Source organism: Papilio polytes, unplaced genomic scaffold (genome assembly GCF_000836215.1).
Source record: "Papilio polytes unplaced genomic scaffold, Ppol_1.0 DF824058.1, whole genome shotgun sequence".
Lineage (NCBI taxonomy): Eukaryota > Metazoa > Arthropoda > Insecta > Lepidoptera > Papilionidae > Papilio > Papilio polytes.
The window spans coordinates 531,277-553,845 of NW_013525146.1; the positions used below are offsets into that span (position 1 = coordinate 531,277).

Consider the following 22,569-nt stretch of genomic DNA (forward strand, 5'->3'; position numbering starts at 1 on the left):
AAAAAAAAAAAAAAAAAAAAATATACCGACGAATTGAATACCTCCTTCTTTTGGGAAGTCGGTCAAAAACATAACACAAACAAAAACTGAAAGTTCTATCTATCTATTTCTTGTTTATGGCTCTCCCACAGCGGATGGGCCAGTGTCAAGTGTTTGTGGTTTTATTCTAATTTGGGAGAAACTGGCAACAAAACTAAAACTGAAAGTTAATTACAAGGTATCACAGTAAGTCAAAAATGTGATTACATTCAAATCATTACGTTTATATATATAAAAAATAAGATCAAATAAAACAATTATAAACCGCATATTACATTACTTTTTATATTACTACCAATAAATTTACGAAATGTAATATTTGAATCATTCTTTAATAAAATAGCGAACTGCCACGCCTTTGTAGAATATTCCGCAAAATAGCAACCCTACGACTTTGTTGAACAAGGGTTGAAAGTAAATTAATTGTTGAGAAAAAGGCTATTTCCCAAAAAAATAAAAAAATAAAATCCCTGCTCTATGCAATTGCTCTGCTAGATTTTTCGGATAAGAAGGTAGAAATTATTAAATTTTAAAAACCAAAAGTTAAAATCATTTAGACACTAAAATTAGTATAAACTTTTATGGGCGTCACAGCCATTTTATGCTTTAATAAAATATAGTCTTCATTACCTCTTATGTTTTCTTCCAATTTGCACAGAATAACCTTACCAATATGACCGTCGTGTCGTCGAGCTAATGCAACACCCTTATTTTTGACATCCGACTACTATCCGATAATTAACATAACAAGCACAATTACGACATTTTAAAACCATGACATAAATATTTTAAAAAATGTTTTGGATCACAATTACAAAGCTCATATCTTATTTTAAATTATGACAAATGGTTTTGATTTATAGCACAGACTAAATAACCATCAAGAATACAGAATACATCAAAGTTAAAAGCTAACACTTTGATTAAAAGATAAATGAGGATTCAGTATACAAGTTTCAAATATTTACAACGAGAACAGCAGGTTTACAAAACGTTTATAGAATAGTCTGTCATATTTAGGTTAGTAACTTAGTCCAATACTTAAAAATCATAGCTGTTACGTGACTTAAAGGAATTTGATCAAAAATGTAGGTTACCAAAATAAATCTAAGGATCTCATTAACCCACATACATTACTTAGGTATTACTTTTACGGTTACGTTATAAAAGTAATTGATTAAAATTGGCCTACAGTTAAGTTATTTCAATAAGATAATATCAAACATAACGTTGACACTACGAAAACTTTGTCGCGATAACCATATTTTAATAATACCCTTTTAAAAACAAGCAACTGTTAATTTATTAATTTGAAGTTAAAAATAAACGCAGATACATAGAGATAGATCATAAACATAAATTTAAATGTCGTTTAATTCGGTCGTCAGTCTAATTAGCAACATAACCTAAATCTTACTCAGTGTAATAACTATTTATGCAGATTATTTCTCCTTCATTGTTGTAAAGAACGTAACAATACAATTTAATTAGTAGAAGCCGTATCTCGCTTAATGAAGCCGAGTGTTTATAAAAATAGCAAGGGACAATGTTAACTGACCCAGAATTCTCTCGGCTTGTTTAGTCGCTTGAATATTTTTACGTTGATATTAGAATAAACCAAAAAATAGTACCTTTGAGAAAATCGCATTTTGTTTTCTCTATCCTATAGTTCAATCTCTTAACTTTTAACTAGCTATTGCTCGCGACTTCGTCCTCGTGAAATAACAATATAACCTATGTTACTTAGAGACAACATAGCATAAGAATTTTCGAATTCGGTTCAGTAGTTTTTGAGCTATTTCAACATATACAAAAATCAAAATCATTCCTCTTTATAATATTAGTATAGTTAGATAACATAGATGAATTTCAAACTAAAGTATCTGCTGTCCAAATAATAAACTGTCATCGAAAATGTTTGCAGACCAATCAGTGTGTTTACAAGACGTCGATCACTTCACAATGGACACGCGCACTGTAAACACTACACCTTGATAACATTACTTGTGTCGTTTTAACAAATAATTGTAGACAAAATCCTTTAAAAACGATATCCAATTGAGTATTTGGATACTTTAAAAGTTTAGATGGATGTTTGTTAGAATTTGTAGAGTAATCTGCTGAACAGATCTCGATAAACTTTGGCATTTATGTAGAGGATAGTCTGGAAGAACACATAGGCTACTTGCTCTTGTTTTTTTTTTTAATTCCACGCTGACTGATTCGCGGGCGAAAGCTAGTTGAAAATAAGAATGTATGAAACTCGTATTTATAAATTCTTAACAATGCATTGAATCTTTCTGTAACTACATGTGAACATAATAAACCGGTTTATAAATAAACTAAAAATAGTTACAAAAACACAAACTTCCCGTTATTAAATATACAGGTAATTAACCAGATAGTCAGCAATCTTGATATGTTTTCCTCAATTCATTCGCTATCGGGGATTTACCTAGTGGTTTTATCTACAAACCTGACCAATACTTAACATGGCATATACGAGTTTAAGCATATGATTATTTTATACGAAAAATGTATATGGTACAGTATTTGTCAAAGTATATATAAATATAAATGTTGCTCGCGACTTCGACCCCGTGAAATTACAAAAAAAACCTAAAAACAAGTAGTCTGTGTGTTCTTCCAAACTATCCCCTTCACCTATGCTCAATTTTATAGCGATCCGTTGAGCAATTTAGGCTAGAAACTCTAACAAACAACCATCTATTTAAACTTTCGCATTTATAATATTAATAAGAGAGTAAGTAATGACGTCGTGTATGTAAATAGTTATTGCAAAATTTACAGGTCATTGAATCGAAAACTCCAATAAAGGTCATTGAACAGGAAGACTTCATGTCTTATTAAGATAATAAATGCTTTAACACTTTCCTTATAATCAGGATGTAATACCATGATTGGATAGTTTTCATGTCAACAAAGTATAGTTTATTAACCAATCAGCTGTTTGTCTAACGAAAATTAATTTCTTGTCGAACTTTAGTAAATGTCTACCTTACAACATAAAGGATTTGAATCTTGTAAGACATTTAAAAACTTTAACGGCCGAATTCTGAAACGAATCTTTAACAATACCTTTGGTAACCGGTGCTTATAATCTGACGTCAAAATTTTAATGATAAGCTTAAATGTAGTCTCTGCTGTGATTTATTTAAATGTCGTTTCAATATTTGTCTATAAGTGGGTTAAAATAACCTGAATTAACAAATTAGTTACAAACGGGGTTTCCCACTCTGCAAAAATGTTTAAGCAATCTGACCTTGGGGTTAAAAGTAAGAGCCTCAAAAGCAATATTTCGAAATTAGGACGTTGCTCTGTTAAAATTAAATTAAGGTGCGTACCAGAAGTATATACCTATAGGCTTTGTTGAAACATTGAAAAAACCAATTGATCAATATCACAGAGTCTAAAAGGCTAGATATTACCCAAGCATATGGTCTAGATACATGGATTATTCTAAAAAAATGCATAAATTATATAAAAGCCGTTTTGTTTTGCAATTTTGTATTATGTCAAATTACTAAGTTCACTGGTAAGTTGTAAGTAAAATATATCTTGTACTTATATGTTAAGTAATGTACATGATGACATCTTTGAATATTAACTCTAAAAGTGTCATAAATATAAAAGTATTATTAATGTTTTCATGCACAACATTGTTGTTACAAACCAATCAAATGTATCTTGGTTAATATTTGATCTCGTAACCAATATGAAACATAATAATATCAATAAAGGAAAATCGAAATCACATCTTGAATGATTCATATTTTGTTTACGAAGGTATTCTGCACACAATGGTCGTATAAAACATTATAACTAAGAATGTATTGTTCGGAAGCGAGATACTTCCGTTACCTTCGTTTACTCGCTTCCTTGCTGACCTTTTTTGTTTTCTTCATTTCCTTACATTTTTGTAATTTATCAAAGAACCCGGGAAGAATTTTACGGAGGCTATCCTTGGCAATGCAGGCGGGGTAGATATGTACATCTTCCTGTAGCATCACCAACATGAGTGTGAGGTACATTGTCTGTTAGTAAGGTACGCGTCCGAGATAATTTGCTAGGACAAGAGAGTCCAGGATTTCTTTACATCACAAAACATAATCAATTTACAATTAAAATTAGTTTTAATTGTCCATCTTAGACCATATTAGATGAGACATATGAGACATAGACATTCACTAAACGGCAGAACAACCTATTGAAGAAATTTATTACGATTTTTTTAGTATTATTATATTCGCGTAATGACAATGTTGTCAGAATTATCAATTGTTACTACTACCACAATACTGTAGTTACGTCAGCGGCGAGCCGCTCGGCCTTGGCATTGACTGTTGAGTTCGAGGATGCGCATGCGCCGACACTTCATCACAACCAACCAGTGTATGGTGACCATGTGCAGAAATATTCGGATACAAAGTTTCGCAGTGAATTCAAATTTTAATGTGAAATTTGAGTACACTATTGCTATCTCTGCTTTCTTTAAAGAATGAAAGGGATGGTAATATTGCCGTAGTTATAGACATCATGGTCCTTGTATTAGTGCATTATATTTGACATTTGAAGATGTCGGTTGGATCGATAGAGATAACTTAAAAATTACCACGTTTATGTTTTAAAAGTTTACAAATAAGGTTATTTTATGGTTACCATACACTACGCGTTTCAAAAGCATACCGTATTATACAATTGTGTGCGGATAATGCGTTCATAGACTACCGGATGTGAGGACAATTACATACATTATCACCTGAATATTGTTTCAACCATAAACATCAAGTATAACTCATTTGAAACTTCGCCAGCTTTTATCACCTACAGAAATGTCAATAATGAAAACATTCCATTTTTTAATGAACCTGTTTTGATTTTTTACTAAATAAAAGCCACATAACTATTTACGAAAAGTCATAAAAAGAGATTTTAGTAACTAGAATTAATTCCCGAACATTGTGACCATATTTCATATCTAAAATAAATATCTTCTTCCACTTCACGACTCCGTCCGCGTGGAATTGAAAAAAACAAAAGTGAATAGCCTATGTGTTCTTCCAGACTTTCCTCTACATCTATGCTAAATTTCATCAAAATGCGTTTAGCCGTTTAGGCTACAAGCTCTAACAAACATCCTTCCACCCATCCATCTGTCCATCTACCTAAACTTTCATATATATAATATTAGTAATATGGTATTCTGTTATTTCTAAATGTTGAATAATAATGAATACTGATCTCTAACAATGTTGTATATCTGCTGATTAAAGCACTAATGTTTTTGTTTATATTTGTAATACACGTCTTGTTATCGAGAAATTGCATACATCAATGCGACTAAAGTCCACCATTAATTGATTGGCGATGTTGTTTTATTAACAAGGGTTATCTGGAACATAAGTCAAGTCGTATTTAGATTATGCAATTTGTATCCCTTCAATTATCAAAACATCTAGTCAACAGTAGTTAAGCAGTCTGCACGTTTAGTAATTAAAAAAAATTAAACAGTGCGATCTTGGATTTAAAATTCTTCTTGCAATTAACAATCTAATTGGTAAGAAAGGTTATATCATTCTGATATTATAAATGCGAAAGTTTAGATGGATGGATGTTAGAGTTTGTAGCCTAAACTGCTGAAAGGATCTAGATGAAATTTGAAATAGATGTGGAGGTTAGATCTTTTGTTCTTTTTTTTAATTACACGCGGACAGAGTCGCGGACGAAAGGAGGTAAGTAATTAGCTATTTTACACAACGCTATGACCAAAGGAGCCGATACTAATAAAGCTTGAAGAAAATGCAGTAATTTCTTATAAAAAAAGCTAAATGTTGATGTTGACTAAACGATTTTGTAGTTTTTATATTTATTGATGTTAAAGTGTGTCATAATGTCATGACAAAATTGTCAAATAATGACGTAATGATTAGAATTTCGAGCAGTACAATGTTTACAATGACTGACGTCGATGACTAAGCGGGTAGTCATTCAGAATCAGATATCTTTACTCAGTCGCCGAGTAAACAAGACATTTATATTTTGATTAATTATTTTTTTTAATTCTACTATTGCAATTGAATTAAAATTCTAGTTAAAACCATAATAGAAAAATCAAAACCAAAGGTAAAAAGTCGCAGCATCTTTAATTTCAACTGTTACGTTTTTATATTTAAGGGACAATTAAAGTCAATCAACGACAATCGCTGCAAGGACATTTATCTATTTCTAGAACATAATCTACATTTTTTATCTATAATCTGTGCAGTTTAAGGGCCTGAGGATACAGATTGTTAATTTGGTCACGTACGTATCTGCGTATGCGGCGGGCCTCACGTACGCTATTCTTGACTATTAGATTTCATTTATTCTATCCTGTCTTCTATCTGGAGTAATATTGCACTGAATAGATTGTATGAAAGAGTATGTAAGAAGAGAAATTCATATATGGTATAGATGTATGGAAGATAACATACTGCAGTTTGATAATTACATACTGCCACACTTAGTGTTGTTAAATGGCCAGGTACGCCCTACACTATGATGTAGTTATCTAATACTCAGGACGCCATCTACCGAGTGTTTCGGATACTTTTAGGAATCGTTAAGTTTTTATTTATGTTTTAGAGTTAAATTATTAAGATATTAAAAGATTTTTTAATATCTTATTACCAGTGTTGTAACATTCACATCGCAACTTTCTTCGACTTTTTCCTTTTTACCCTAATCGTAGAAACCGAATGACGTCAAATCAAGACAATTGCTTTATCTAATATAATTTGTATTCAAAGCCTTATTTTATTTTGGGAATCGAATGACGCATTTGATGCGGTAACTGATGTTTTGGTATTATTTCCTGAGCACGTCAAGTGGAACTGAATCTAAAATAACGTTCTTTATGTTTAGTTAATGTTATAATTAATAGTTACAATGTAATTGTACACTAATCATTTACGTAAGATATTGTTCAGCGATAGCTTTTGATCTTATTGAAAACTGCACGTTTGCATTTGACCTATTACCAACTTATCTTTTCGAGACAGTGTGGTCTGGGTAAAAGCAAATGGCGACCTCTGTCGATAAATTAAAAAGTATTTTCAGACTGTCCTGCGATCACAAAATGTACTGGCCATATCATTGCACATTACTAGATGAGAATTTTAAAAACAAATACACCTATTTTTTAACTTGTTATCGACAGCGCTGCAGCCAAAAAAACAAAACAAAACTTTTCTTTAACTAAAACATCTTTATTTCAAACTTATTTATATATTTACAATCATTTAACAAAACTATTTGCGATTACATCTTGTACCTAAGCGTCTTTTCCTTCTTTTGTTAAACCATAAGTTTTTAAAAAGAAATAACACAAACGTCTTAGTAGCCAGTATGCAATTTCTTTGGTTGTATTCGTACTGCATGTCAGCCAAAGAGGTTGCATTTTGCACTCAACACTTATATGCCCTAATAATATCTGCACTTTTGAGTACTTGATGATAAGTTTTGCCGTGTATTTTGCAACATTAACTAATCTGTGATAACCTTTACACTTAGGTATCATGTACATAGAATTTCAAGATAATGAAAGAAACATAAACAATTATTGCCAAGATAAAGTCTCGTTAATTCTCAACCTCGGGTTAAAATCATAAATCCTTCCAATCAATACGTCAATAAAGTTTATCTGTTGGTTACAATCAAGAAAGTTAACAACGCTTTCCCTGGCAGTTTAAGTTGCTTAGAACTGTAGAAGCCGGTTAAGTAACTTAGTAAAGGCTAAGTTAAGTCTACTTTTATTATTAAGATACAGCAAGTAATCAACTTGAAATTGTCGATAGGCAATGTAATCGATCAAAGGTACATAAAGTTGAATGGAAAACTATTTACGAGCATTTGAATTAACGTTGACTTGATTGGGAAAAGCACACTTTTATATGACGCTGTGGTATTTTATTACTTTTTTTATATTATAAGATGACAAACGAACAAGCGGCTACTCGAATCCACCGAAATGGAAAACGACCGCTGCCAGTAAACATCCGCAATTGCAGATGCGTTGCCTACCCTTAATTGACGGAGGAGGAGACGCACAAAAAGAGGAGTCTCCTCTACCGTCAAATCCACTTTTCCTCCTCATCCTTTCCTCTTAAGAAGTGGTAAGGGGAAAGGGACTAAAATTAGGCCTCCAGCACCACTCATCAGACGAAACGCGGAATTGCTTCCACTTCACGCCTGTTTTCTGTGTATGTGGTTACACCAGGCGAGCCGGCCCATTCGTGCGAAGATGTTAAAGCCGGCTCTACCACTGTTAACTTTTTTTGTTTATTTTTAAAGTTGAGTATAGTTTTACTTCTCGTAAAGTAAGTGCATGAACGTTCGAACTTTATATGTTATTTAAAATAATTTTATATTATTTATTTAACACGAATATTAATCATTATTATCCTAGAAACTTTGGGTTTTTTTGTTATTAGCGTATTATTTTTTATTACAAGAGACATAATATGATAGTAGGACCGGTGTAACTGGTTATTATTTTAAAACGACTAGAATGCTAAAATCTTATTATTAAGTGAACTTTGACTTATATCTACCAATAGAAATATCTACCAAGATAAACTATTAATAAAAGGTACGTAAGAATTTAAGTATGCCTTTTAAGTAATATTTTATATATTAATTCAGATTTTTTCAGACTACTTTTTGAATCTAGATGCGTATTTAAAGTAATAAATTTGTTTTTTTTTGTTATTAACTTTAGTAACTACATTTCTGTTTTGAGATAATTATTACCTCTCCAGAATAACACTTTTAACAGATATCTTTCGTTCAATTCAATCATATATGTTCTGAAGAGAATCAATATTAACAGGATTAGGTATTTGATATGTTTGTTTATCGTAAAGTTTGTCAAGTGTCAAACTCTCTGATTGAGAAAGGTGCGCCCTGCCCGGCTTAAATTACGGCAATTACACTTATATTGAAACATTTTGCCTCTGTTCAATCACAGAAAGGTTATTTGATATCCATATTACTTAATAAAAAGTAGGCAAAAAATCATCTCACACGTCATAAATATAAATAAACTGTTTAATATGATAGCAGTAAATATTAACAGTTTTTGTTGTAAACTTTCGCCCGCGACTCCGTCCGCGTGGATTTAAAAAAAAACAGAAGCGAGGAGCCTATGTGTTCTTTAAGACCATCCTCTACATCTGTACCAAATTTCATCTAAATTCGTACAGCCGTTTAGGCTACAAACTCTAACAAGCATCCATCTATCCATCCATCTAAACTTTAACTATACCTTCGTACATAGTATCTACAGTATAGCCTGAGTCTTACCATGCATAATAATCCAAGCATATATTTATTTTAATACAAACAATTTAGTAACTGCTTAAAACTAAAACTCCAATTAATGTAAAAGCAATGAAAATAATATACTGGTTGTGGTATTTACGATATACCGAGTTACATTACAGTGCACGTGGCAACACTCACGTGTGTCTCGGTCCGCCCGCTTTGCGCTATTAAATCAAAATTTCAATAACATCGCTTGGAATTATAACGTTCAAAATCAATAGTAATATACTCTTTGTCTATAACAGTTATTAACGCTATATGAAAAGAAATGAACAAAGAAAAGCAGGCACATAGATTAAAAAAAAAACAAATTAATAACACTGGCTGAAAAGAAAACGTAACCCTATCTAAAGATAGCACTAAGCGCAGAAAAAAAAAACGATTGGTCCTAGTTGTTTTAAACAGATTAACTAAACAAATTTTATTTAAAAAAAATGCTTAAAATAACCGTAAATTTTGATACTTGATATAATAGTCCACTATTTTTGAAAACCATATGAGATTTATAGAACATAATTGGTTTTTAAATAGAAGAAAAAAAAGACTTAAAATGAGACATTTTAGACTGAAATTAAACAAGTTTACTTACATAGAGGCTCTGCCCACTTTTATTATATTATTATTCGCAACACATGTGTATGTTTATAAACGAATGAAAATGCGCTTAAGGAAAATCCATGTTATATCTCTGAATAAAAACGATGTCCGCATAATACGGACGCTAGTCCGATCCCGAACGTAGTGGCCAGTAGAAAGCTCTAGAATAACCACCGACATAATTTAAAAATAAAGTGAACTAATTTATTTATTAAAATGAAGAAAATTATAAAAGATAGTGTGTTGATGGTCTCTATGAAATATCATCCGGAATTTTATGACGAGGTAAGCAATGTCTTGTTTTGTTTTTGAGTACTTATTAAAAGCAACCCGTGCATTACTTTGCAAAATTTATCATCAAGATCAAAAAGCATAATTAATCCTCAATTTATAACACGTCCTTTTTATTTTTATTCAGTCAAAGATATAAACAGAACAAAAATGACTAGAATTTTAGTATCATTTTCAAATATTTCTATATTGAAAATTTTCAAATAAACCATTTTTTAACAGTGGTGTAGTCAATATCAAATTTATTTGAAAGCATAAGAGTTGATAGAGGAAGTACCTCATACCAATTTAAGGTAAACTTTCATAACTAGTTCTATTACAAAACTTTAGGTTCGCAGTATTTCCATTTGGGTGTTCCCCAGCTCCAAGACAAAGGAAACATCTTATGTTTTAAAGTGTAAAAAAGTTTCGCTTTAATCATTCTCTATACTAAATGTATTTTAGTTCATTAAATTTTGAAAAAAAAAAAACTGTTTCGACAACCCTAGAAAGACGTCATCGTACTAATAAATGGCAAATCGAATGCAAAAAAAAACGACAGTTTTATTGGTTTTGGAACGGACCTTAATAAAATTGTTGATTTACCACGTGCTTGGATTAATATAGCAAGCAGGTAACTTGCTTGAGAAAAATGTTCCAAGGTCATTTTAGGGTTGCCAAAAAGCAAAATTGATACCAGGAATGAATAGTAGCGGAAGTTTATTGCCTTTCTATTGCGATGTTTTTTGACGTTCACTATGAGCTTAGATAGGACTTCATTCGTACTCGCTTATATTTTCTATACTATCTTCGGTCCTACCAATTCTTTAACTGTAACGTATATGTGTATTCTCCAAGCTATTCTTATTACTGCCACACGGCCGAATATTGAAACGAATCTTTAAAATTTCGCATCGTAAATGTTTACAATCTGACATATGTCAAAATTTTAATGGACAATTGAGAATTAAATATCATTTGGGACGTCGCATATTTATTTTAAGCATCGGCCACTAATTACCTTTTTCACATATTAAATATCTAAGGGGCAATCATATGCCATTTTTGTTCTATGTAAATATACAAAGTTATACGCAGGACGCTATTTTTTTTTAAAGACGCATTAATTAAATAACCGGTTATACTGGCAGATTCGAGTGCAAAAATAGCAACGTGACATTTTTTCTTCATTTGTTTTGATTACATAATAGTAATCCCGAGTTCACACTAACTTAAAACATATTGTTTTTTCAGGTTTTTGTTAGATGATGAGAGGGATGAGAATATTTTTTCTATATGTCGCAGTCACGCTTAGAACGTGAATATTAAAATGTTTTGTAACTGTGATATTAGAAAGATTTCTTTTATTTTTGTTGTGGAAAAATATAAAAAAGAATAAACTACATGAGGTTAACGTTTCTTATAAAATAACATTGTTATAAAATGCATACAATTGTTATTTTCGTTACATAAATGCAAATGAAATAATGTCAAACAATTTATCTTTACTGCCATCTTTAGATAACGCCTTGTGTAGATTTGTTCAAAACAGTTAAATAAATGTTTATAAATACGGTATAAGCAGATCTTTGTACATAACTTTTAGTTACTTATCTTGTTTTCTCATGAAAATAGCAAGATGACGCAAGAATCCTGGTAAATATATTTCCACTACAAATCAACTTACATAGATTATCCAATAACTAGATGATAAACCATTCGCAAATCGATAATAGAAACATGCGTTATCAAGCCTTAAATTGATCGAAGCATAGATCCAACGTTCGTAGTGATAAGTCGCGTATTTGTAAGGAAATGTACCACAGAGTGACCGCGGGTCGGAGTCAGCGGAAACTTGTACACTCTGACTGTAACTTATCTGTGCAGACGCTATTTGTGACGTCATTATTATAACCAATTGATAATAATGTAAACTTTCCGCTTATATAATTATAGAAGAGATAAAATGAGAGCCAAATACAGAGCAACTATTGACGCTTTAAGGGGGCGTTGTCCGAACAAATGCTTCTAATTCTTCCATAACTTTTATTATGGGGATATACTAAGGGGGCTGAATTTATAATTTAGGAAGGCGTTGTAAGAATAAATCCGTTTATTTCTTCCATAACTTTCCGCATAAAGTGAAGACAGGAAGGAGGGTCAATTTAGCAAGAGAGGGGAAATACAAAAAGAGGATATCTCCTAATTTAGCAACTTAAACAAAGACGCGTGTAAAATTCTTTAGTTATGTTTATAATCTGTACAATGCTGTAATAAACAGCGAGTGTTGGATGATTGTTTTTTTGACATGAAATGAAAAAATTGTATTTGTTTTTTGTATTGAAAATAATATTTCACAAATATAAATAAGTATCCTATTTGAGTAACTTTAATAAAACAATTATGTGACGGAATTCCGAAAGTAACATGAAGGTGTGTTACAAAATTTTCAATTTCTCGGTAACGTTACAAATTGCGACAAACTCGAGCAAATCCGCGGCGATTTCAATGGAGTGCGTCATGTTGTATGTCACATACCCGCCCTGCATCGTTCATGCAATGCAGCTTAAAGCCTCTCACACACTTACGATTTTTTAGCAAAAAATTTCAACACCTGAATATTAACAAAAATACATCATTTTTTATATGCAAAATGTATTTGTATAAAATGTGTAACTAAAATTTGAAAACTAGAAATTAACTTAGCAAGTAAAACATAAAAATGTAAAGTAATTTAAAGGAAGGAATTATAAAATTAAAATAAAAAAGTGACCCACACAATATATCGCAAATCGGAACGATTCAATAATATCTTATTACTTAGCAACAATACATGTAATATTTAATTTAATATTAAATCAGTTATCGGTCATGAAGCCCGCCTTGTTCCATCGCGATTAAATTGAGATTAAATTATCTTTTATCTTAGAATCGCACGTGCGTTGGGGACTTTATTTGCGGCGCGCTAGTCCAAACGACGGCTGTCCCGCGCTCGCGGTCAGTGTCGACAAGAGATTCAGGAAAATAGGCCGCAAACGAACGCAACCTTTGTCTTTGCGGAATTAAAAAAAAATAAAAGTCGAAAGTAATCTATGGAATTAGTTCGATTGTTTTTTTTATTGTAAAAACTAGGGTGTGCTTCGCGGTTTTTATTTCCAGCCAGACATTTTTTTAATTTAGTGTTTCGCGTTTAATTTCGCCGGTAATTTTCGACATTACTTGAGGTAAGTTGAAGTGAATTTTATAATTTTTGGCAGAAATTGTTTTTTTTGCAACAAATAACATAATGGTAGGTAGTCTACGAAACTAAATTATTTTAAACATTAAGCGCCCCTTAAATTCTTCCGGTTATATTGTATTTATTACTAATTATAATTATGTTTTAAATTACGACGTTTCTAAATTATAACGAATATAGATAGCGACGACCTATCAGTTAGGATTTTGGATACAGATGTTACACATTTTTTTTACTTTAGAAATATGTTTAATCTGCTTTAGTATTTTTTTGGTTATTTGGAGCTAATACATCATATGTAATATTTTTACTACAAAACTATAAGAAATTTGTATTAAGCAATAAATTATAAAAAAATCCCACTTATTAAATTCAGTACGAATTAAACGATAATTCACACTTGAAAATCAAACTGATTTCTTAATAGTAAAGCCGCGAAAATTACCATCCTGTCAATCGGGCCAAAAATACTAACGCAATGCTAAAATGTTATCATCACGTTAACAATAAACTTTAATCTTTTTTAATCTAACTACATATTTTAAATAATACACTATTTAGATAACTAGACCTAAATTTTTCTGAATTATCAAGATTACATTATCCGTTCGACCTTGTCGATGTTTTTCATATTTGTCGTAAACTTGTAAATACGAATATTTATAAAACTACATACATTTCTAAATACTTTCGTTTCTATTACACCCAGTTTAATAGATCCTTTCCCCGCCTTTTTCACATGCGGAGAGGATGGGATTCTATGTCACCTCCTCCGTCAATTAAAAACAGGCAATATCTATGGTCAGCGGTTACTTCGCTGTTAGGGAAAATACACTGGCTGTAAACTTGTCTGCTACCATTTGACATAAAAAAAGACACAGGCATTTCTGTCCGCGTATTTCCACTACAAAAGCACGTATGCAACAAATTTAAATGTATACTAATGTTATAGAGAGGAAAGTTTTTTTATGTATTTGAAATAACTAAAAAACTACTAGGCCGATTTCAAAAATTCTTTCACCATTAAAAAACTACAATATCAGTCAGTAATGTAGGCTATATTTTTTATTATTTTTTTTATTTTAGTTGAGACCAACAATTTACATAAATCAACATGTATTACATAAGATACTGGTCGATGCATCTATGCATCAACCATAAAATCCGCATTCTAACATCGTAATTAGCGTTGCATGTTGTGTGGCGCAGTAGCATGCGAGTTTGAAGCCGTATGACTAAGTATGGAGGTTGCTTGTCTATCATATTGAATCTAAATAGAAAAGTATTGTATCTTACAGTTGAGAATATTTACAGCAGTAATGTTGTTAGTACGTTCTTGTCGTTTAGTAGAAGTTATCAATTAAAAAAAAAAAAAATAAAACCGAACTAATTATATTATGTCTATAAGCTTATTAAGACACAAAATAAAACATTGATAATTGAAAATTGATAATTTAACGGAAATATATCTTACTAGCTTTCGCCCGCGACTCCGTCCGCGTGGTATTAAAAAAAAAAACAAAATTGAGTAGCCTATGTGTTATTCCATACTATCCTCCTCATATATACTAAATTTCATAGAAATCCGTTCAGCCGTTTAGCTACAAACTCTAACAAACATCCATCCATCCATCTAAACTTTCGCATTTATGATATTTCTAAGATTAGTAATAAAAACATTACGAAAAGTAAGGAAAGCTCGTAAGAATTAACTGTAAAAAGAATACTACCTAATTATAGATTTGTTTTTATTTTTTTTTTCTATTATTTATATGTTTTGATAGGTTATAGTTAGTTTGATGAAGTAGTCGACCTCCGCACTGCGACAAATACGTCCGTTTCCGTACGGACATACGTGCCCTGAACGCCTAAGGCGATATAAATGGATTGTTTTATATGTCTTTGTTATTGTAATGCCATTTTTATTTATCATACTAATATCATAAACTCGAAAGTTTAGATGGATGGATGTTTGTTAGAGTTTGTAGCCTAAATGGATGTACGGATTTCGATGAAATTGGGACATAGGCTACTGACTCACTTTTGTTTTTTGTTTCATTCAACGCGAACGGAGTCACCGGCGAAATCTAGTATTTTATAATCCGATTTTAGCATTCGAAATTTAAAAGGAAGTAGAATTTTTATAATTAAATTACACACTTTATTCTGTTATAATGTCTTAAAATTATCGGCCGTTTATTTTAACGTCTCTAAAAGCCTTACCCCATCTTTGCTTCCTATACTATTATTTGGGCTACACTAAACAAACGTTTATGAAATTTGTTTGTAAACTCTTCACAGGCATAAACCAATGTTATTTTACTATTTCACAAACTCGTGACAGTTCTCTAAATAAACTTTAACTAATACATAATTCTTAACCTATTAAAGTTACATTTTTTATAACAATAAGAGGGTAACAACTGAAACTAAACTATCGAACAACTGTTTAGTCTCGCTTCGATACCTATGAGCTATAATGAGGTAAAACACTACTCTATTTTTAGTTGTGTAACTAAACAGTTGAAGTTGTTGCGAAACAACCGACAAACGCAACAGTTGTGCGATTGTCAAAGGTACGCCCGCTCTTATAATATTTTTGTACAAGTATTTAAACAATGGAAATTCACGGATATTATTTTTCCATAATTATTCTAAAAGCGTATGTGGCGATATAATATTTTTTTTCATTAAAATTTTAAAGTCAATAACATAAAGGAGTTGCAATAAAATTATAGACTCCCAGCTCTATATATTATCTAGGATTGTAAAGATATCGTTTATTGGAGTCATAATATATCATGCGATATATCACACGTATATTATATGTTATTAAACAATAATTAACAGAGATCGTAACAAAAACACATTTTGCAACCGCTGGAAAATCAATAAACAATAATTACACTTTACTTCCATGTTCATATAATATTAAACATATACACATATTAGCTTTTGCCCGCGACTCAGTACGTTCGCAATTAACAAAAATTAAGTATCCTATGTGTTCTTCCTGACTATTATCTACATATATGCTAAATTTTATTAAGATCCGTTTAGTCGTTTAGGCGGCAAACTCTAACACATCCATCCGTCTTAACTTTCCCATTTATAATATTTATATGATAAGCAATATGTAAGTATATGTGCATACATAATAAAAATACTTTAAATTGATAAAAAGTTAACTCAGTTTTGCCATTCTTAAATGTACAAATCTTATCTTTAAATTTGTATTGTTGCAACGAATGAACTCTGAGCGTCACTAGGGGGATATAAAAAATTCAAATAACACCATCGTGATGCTAGCGACGGCTATGCAATGAACCTCACCTAATGATAGTTTAACACGTTCAATGCTACGTTACATACGTACGTTTTTATACTCGAACTTACCAGACGAGTTGGCACTGAATTTGCTATAATGGTCGAGTAATATATGTTTTGATAATAATATAGACCAGATATGTTGGTTAAAAACTTTATTATCTTGACATATCTTTGTCTCACGACTTAAAATGTAGTTTCGTAACTGTATTATCCTGTCATATATCGATAACTGAAAATATCTCTTATCAAACATCTTGATACTCGAGATCCGAGATGCACTCCAGCGGACTAACATTGAGCAAATATAACAAAAGTATTGTGCAAAGATTACAAAATCTCGGTGTTTTGTTCGTACAACACACATTATATAATAACGAACAAGTTCGCGAACATGTTCGGTTCAAGTGCGACATCTAGTTTTCTAACGCTAGGAGCGTTGCCGATATTTCCCGCGCAAGTGATTACAACAGCCATCGTTTCAAATGTGATGCTCTCAATTCCGGTAATTATATCTTAGTAGTATAAACAACATTTCGCCCGCGACTCCGCCCCCATGGCATTGAAACAACAAAATTGAGTGGCCTATGTGTTCTTCCAAACTACCCTTTACGTCTATGCCAAATTTCATCGAGATCCGTTCAGCCGTTTAGGCTACAAACAAACATTCGCATTTATAATATAAGTAATATGTAAAAGTTTGGACTGATGAATGTTTGTTAGAAACTACCTCCAGAACGACTCAACGGATCTCGATGAAATTTGACAAAGTAGAATATTGTCTGGATGAACACATAGGCTACTTGCTTTTTTTCTATTACCGCGCAGACGCAGTCGCGGGAACAGCTAGTATTTTAAACGGTTGTAACTCATAATCACACTTATGTGGTATCATAAATAGTCATAAAATTATGAGACGAATAAACTATCTGAAAGATTTGATAACCAGATAGAATCAGAGATCTTTCCATTTTGGCACAAACATTTCTTTAATCATTCGTGATTTTCCAGAACCAAATCTTTGTTACTGTATGCTCTCTCTTTGAAAGCTGTTCCTATTTTTTTTTTCACTTTTTTCACCAGAATCCGCCAAAATGGCGAAGCGACCGCTGCCCATAGACATCCGCGATCGCAGATGCGTTGCCTACCTTTATTCGACGGAGGAGTAGACGCACATAAAGAGGATATTGCCCCTCCCTATGCATCTCCTCCACCGTCAAATCCACTTCCCCTTTCCATCCTCTCCTAAGAAAAGGGTGGTAAGAGAAAAGGACTTAAATTAGGCCTCCGGCACCACACTCATCAGACGAAACACGGAATTGCTTCCATTTCACGCCTGTCTTCTGTGTGGTCGTGGTGTTACACCGGGCGTGCCGGCCCATTCGTGCTAAGATGTTAAAGCGGGCACTACCACTGTCACACTGTCCTAATGGAAACTGTGATTGTGTTTCAATCGTGTCATCATTAATTGATATTGTAATGCATTGATGTTTTACAACATTTATCAAAAAATAAATTAACGTATTTTTAATGTCGGACACGTATACGCTCACGGGCATACGGTCATTAAGGTTATTTTTTGTAGAAACTTGATCGTACTGATCATCTACATTACCCAGCAATTGCAAACATTTAAGGCAACCTACAAACCGTTATTTACATATAGATATTTTTCTAAAACTCTCTATTGAAAGTCCTTTTACGGTGTCCAATTTTACTAAGCGTGCCTATTTAAAAAAAGGCGGGAAAACGTGATTTTCGCGCGTGCAAAGCAACTTGTCAAAAAGTTTGCAATAAAATTAATATCTCTTTAATTGAGCATTGGCCTTTTCACCTTAATTTCATAAGTCAATATATCCCATCACAAAATATCAACAACCTCTCGAAGATTCTCGGTTGTCGAACGGAATGCGATGCCGTCGTTGCGATGCATCAGAAACAACTTTTTGCCGCGCAATTATGTCGGGGGGCTCGACTGCTTCTGTGAAATCAGAAACATGTTTTATCGTAAAATTTCTGAACGACTACGTAATTACTCTTTACAATACGTCAGGCGATGTTTTTTTTTTTAATTTCTTGTCGAAAATTAAAAAAACGTACTGCCTGACAGTTATAATTAAAAACAGTAATATGCGTTGAATTTTTATCGTAATTAAAGGTTAATCGATAAATATGCCTTTAAATATGTTAATACATGTCAAGGATTATACAATGTGTATCAAGGTCTTCAATATTTGCACAATTTACGTTAAAAAAATTGTTTTAGAGTCGTAAAAGTTTAATAAAACGTGCAATGCAAAAAGGTTTTTACACAAGCTTTGCGTTTCAATATATGCATTGATATATTTTACGTCCTATTTATTGACGGACGTGGTAATAAAATCTATTTAGAATTGGTCTGATATTTTGTTAAGTTATATTATTTTGTGGCATATGTGAATATTTATACATTCATTTATTTAATATAGTGTTGTTCCGACTCGACAAGTAAAATGAATTTATTTTCGGCAAATGTCTTGTCTGTTCAAGTGATAAGATTATCTTTTCAATTTTATCTTGATATCGGACCTATTCAGTGCAAATAATATCTATGATGAAATATCGAAAGACAGAAAATATAAATACCTAAGCTGTCATCCAATTTTACATGTTTTAGAATGCTTTTAAAAGCACCATTTTAAGGAAACCTACTTTCTCCATCTACCTAAAATATTCACGAACTAATAGCTATAATCTAGGTTGTATAATAATATCATGTTATTTATAAAAAGTCTAGATTTATAGCATTAAACGCACATCCGGCTTTCTCGTCCGTTTGTCAAGCCATAAATAAGAAAGATCGAACGGGCAACATTTGCACTAACGGTAAATAATGGCTGCGCATAGACAACTAGATCCATCCTCGATGAGGCATTATGATTCGACGCGGGAAGTCTTAAAATCCCCGAAGACAAACGGAATGCAAGTCAATAAATTAATAACCTTAAAATGTAAAACGATGGCTCAAAGATCTATTTTAGCATGAAAAACATTGTTAAAAGATTTTTAGCATTTAGAATTCTTACGATTTTGTACTTAATCTCAAAAAATATTATATTATTTTCGATTTGTGTGTGTTAATTGTCGTTTAACCTTCAAAGATTAAAAATAATGGCAATTACTTCTTTCTTTATCTTAATTCCTTGCTCGTTTAAAAAGCTATTATCTCTTTTCCTTGCTTCCGTATAGATATACATATGTATATACGGATTTGTCGGTATTAGGTAAAAAGTAAATGCGCCTGTCTCAAAAAGATACTCGTAAATTTTGATTAAAACATGCATTTATTTACCCTTAGCTTTGGTTTCCACTGGCAATACGTATACTTAAACACGTTTTCCCACTAATTAAAAAAACAACAGAAGACAATTCGTATTCCGGTCGTGGAAAATCACAAAGTCGATTAGCTTAATATTCTCCTGAGAGTTATTGAAATATTATTCTGAATAATTACGGCGTCAAAACATAAAATTAACAATGGCTTGTGTATGTAAAAGTATCATTGTGACATATACGTAGACATTTGTTCATATTAAAAAAAAACAAGTGAACCATTAAAACAAAGATGTTTCCATTATCATCCATAACAAGGCAAAGGCAAACTGGCAGGTCCCACCAGCGGTCATATCTGGATCATAATAATAAAATATATAAACTACATTGTTATAGATTAATCGTAATACGAGCTATAACAATAAAGCTGTTGTCGATAATGAGCAATAAACTTTACTTGCACCGCCCTCAATAAAACATTCGTTTATTGATATAAATAAATTCTAATTTTATAGCCAATCCAAACATGATCGCCAAAAATCCCTTATAATTTATTTTACAAGTTTTCGGCAAAGAATACTTGTGGTAACGTACCAAAGCAAGTTCAATGTTATTTACTTTCAATACAGAATAGTAAAAGCACACAAAAACAATTTCTTAAAACCGTTTAGGTGGTCTTTTGTTATTTTAATAACCAAGTGTTTTGTTCATTATTCAAATGAAGCGCTGCTGTGCTGGCCAGTGGTTCGTTATTTTTCAACTGTCAAAGTCAAGGACAAAATAATTACCATATTGCGTGACAACAATTTCCAATGCACAAAAAATTAAATTCTCGAATTCAATCCGCTGCTTTCGGGGAATGGGACATAACATGTCATTAGTTTTATTTTTGCTTAACATGAAAACACTGTTAAAATCTAAAATTATCTATTTGTAGCACAGGACAGGATACACAAAACATTTATTCACTAGGGGTATCAGAAATACAGGATTTCTGTTTGGCGCCACTCTGGCACACCTCACACTTCTACACCTAAGCAAGTTCATGGTCACGAATAATCCCTAAATAGCCTTTCCTTATGAATATGAAATAAAACACTAATTACTATGTTCTCTATTTGGTCCTTAGAGAACAATGTTTCTTCTCACAACTTTTGATGCCTGCTATTTAATTTTTACAGGCGTTAAATTAATTTTTGTCTAATTCTTGTTTTCGTCCCTAATCAAACTAAATTAGTACTTTCATCGGAATCTGATTAAGAAAAACCGACGTAATAAAAAAATTAACCCAAAGGCTGTTAACACTTTATTAACATTTTTCTTTATGGCAAAAATATTGACTCATGACGTTTGTTATCGCTACGTCAAGTTGACGTTTGACGTCACTATCAGTTGGCGAAAGTCAGCTGCGTAATGTTTTCGCAAACAAAGCAAAAGTTGTTTTTATTTATATAATAATGTGTAGTATTTTTGTATAAACTTTTTACACTTTTAAAATGCGTGTTAACTTATTTGGTTGCCTCCGTAAGCGTCGTAACCCTGAAACTGAACCATTACTTGGTGAGGCTGGTCCTAGCAGAATCCAAAATGAGGTAAACATCCGTGAAAGTCTTTTATTTAGCTAAGTCCACATCGTTTTACTTTGTAATTAATATAAAATGAATTAGAAATACCCATAAATATAGTAAAATGAAAGCATAGATTTTCAAACAAAACATAAATCTACAAAATCTGAAAATATCAGGCTGAGGATACCTGTGTATCTAACGAGCCTTTTTATATGATAATGGTATTGATAAGTTACATAGTAATAAGTGTATGCTCCATTCAATATTGGGAATTTATTCCAATATCTGTAGGTACGTTCCAAATTTACCAAACATTACCACACTACACTGGCCAAATATGCAAAGGGAGAACCATAAACACTAACTTGATTGATTGGTATAAGATTTTGTTTTCTTTGGTAATTGGCAATATTAGTCACTAACATTTTCGATCTTCTATTTTAATGATTATTAATAAATATTTCTTTATTCCAGCAGACGCAAGCAAACAACGGCATGGCTGAGATCGGCGTGTCGCAAGCGGCGCTGGTGGAGCCACGCGGAGAGGGGGGCCGTAAGCTGCCGCAGTATATTGCAGCTTTGACGGGTAATTATCATGACACAGTATTACACATTAGATAGAAATGCATTGGTTGTCCAGTAATGTCATTAAAAGATTTACTTAGGGATTTAGTTCTTTGCATCAACATACCTGGTTATGTGGCTCATTGTTATTATAATTCTGAACATATGGCTTCTTTCTATTTCTCATTTTACACATTGCATTGTTTAGTTTTTTAATCAAAAGACTGGTGAATACATATTATTGATAAGAACCCGGAAATGGTTACATGC

At 32.0% G+C, this 22,569-nt stretch overlaps 1 protein-coding gene across 10 annotated transcripts in view; it reads left to right on the forward strand.

Annotated features, from left to right (window-relative positions):
- The window catches only part of LOC106100286 (facilitated trehalose transporter Tret1), a 36,278-nt gene that overhangs the window by 11,053 nt on the left and 2,656 nt on the right, over positions 1 to 22,569 (forward strand). For 2 of the 10 annotated variants that reach the window (XM_013279104.1, XM_013279097.1), the window contains exon 2: positions 22,210 to 22,321. In XM_013279104.1, the coding sequence (XP_013134558.1) occupies positions 22,210 to 22,321 (112 nt within the window). Of the gene's footprint in view, positions 1 to 10,165; positions 10,306 to 13,286; positions 13,515 to 17,185; positions 17,361 to 21,545; positions 21,760 to 22,209; positions 22,322 to 22,569 lie in introns of those variants that run through there. The other 8 variants (XM_013279105.1, XM_013279099.1, XM_013279103.1 and 5 more) reach the window with 7 other exon arrangements.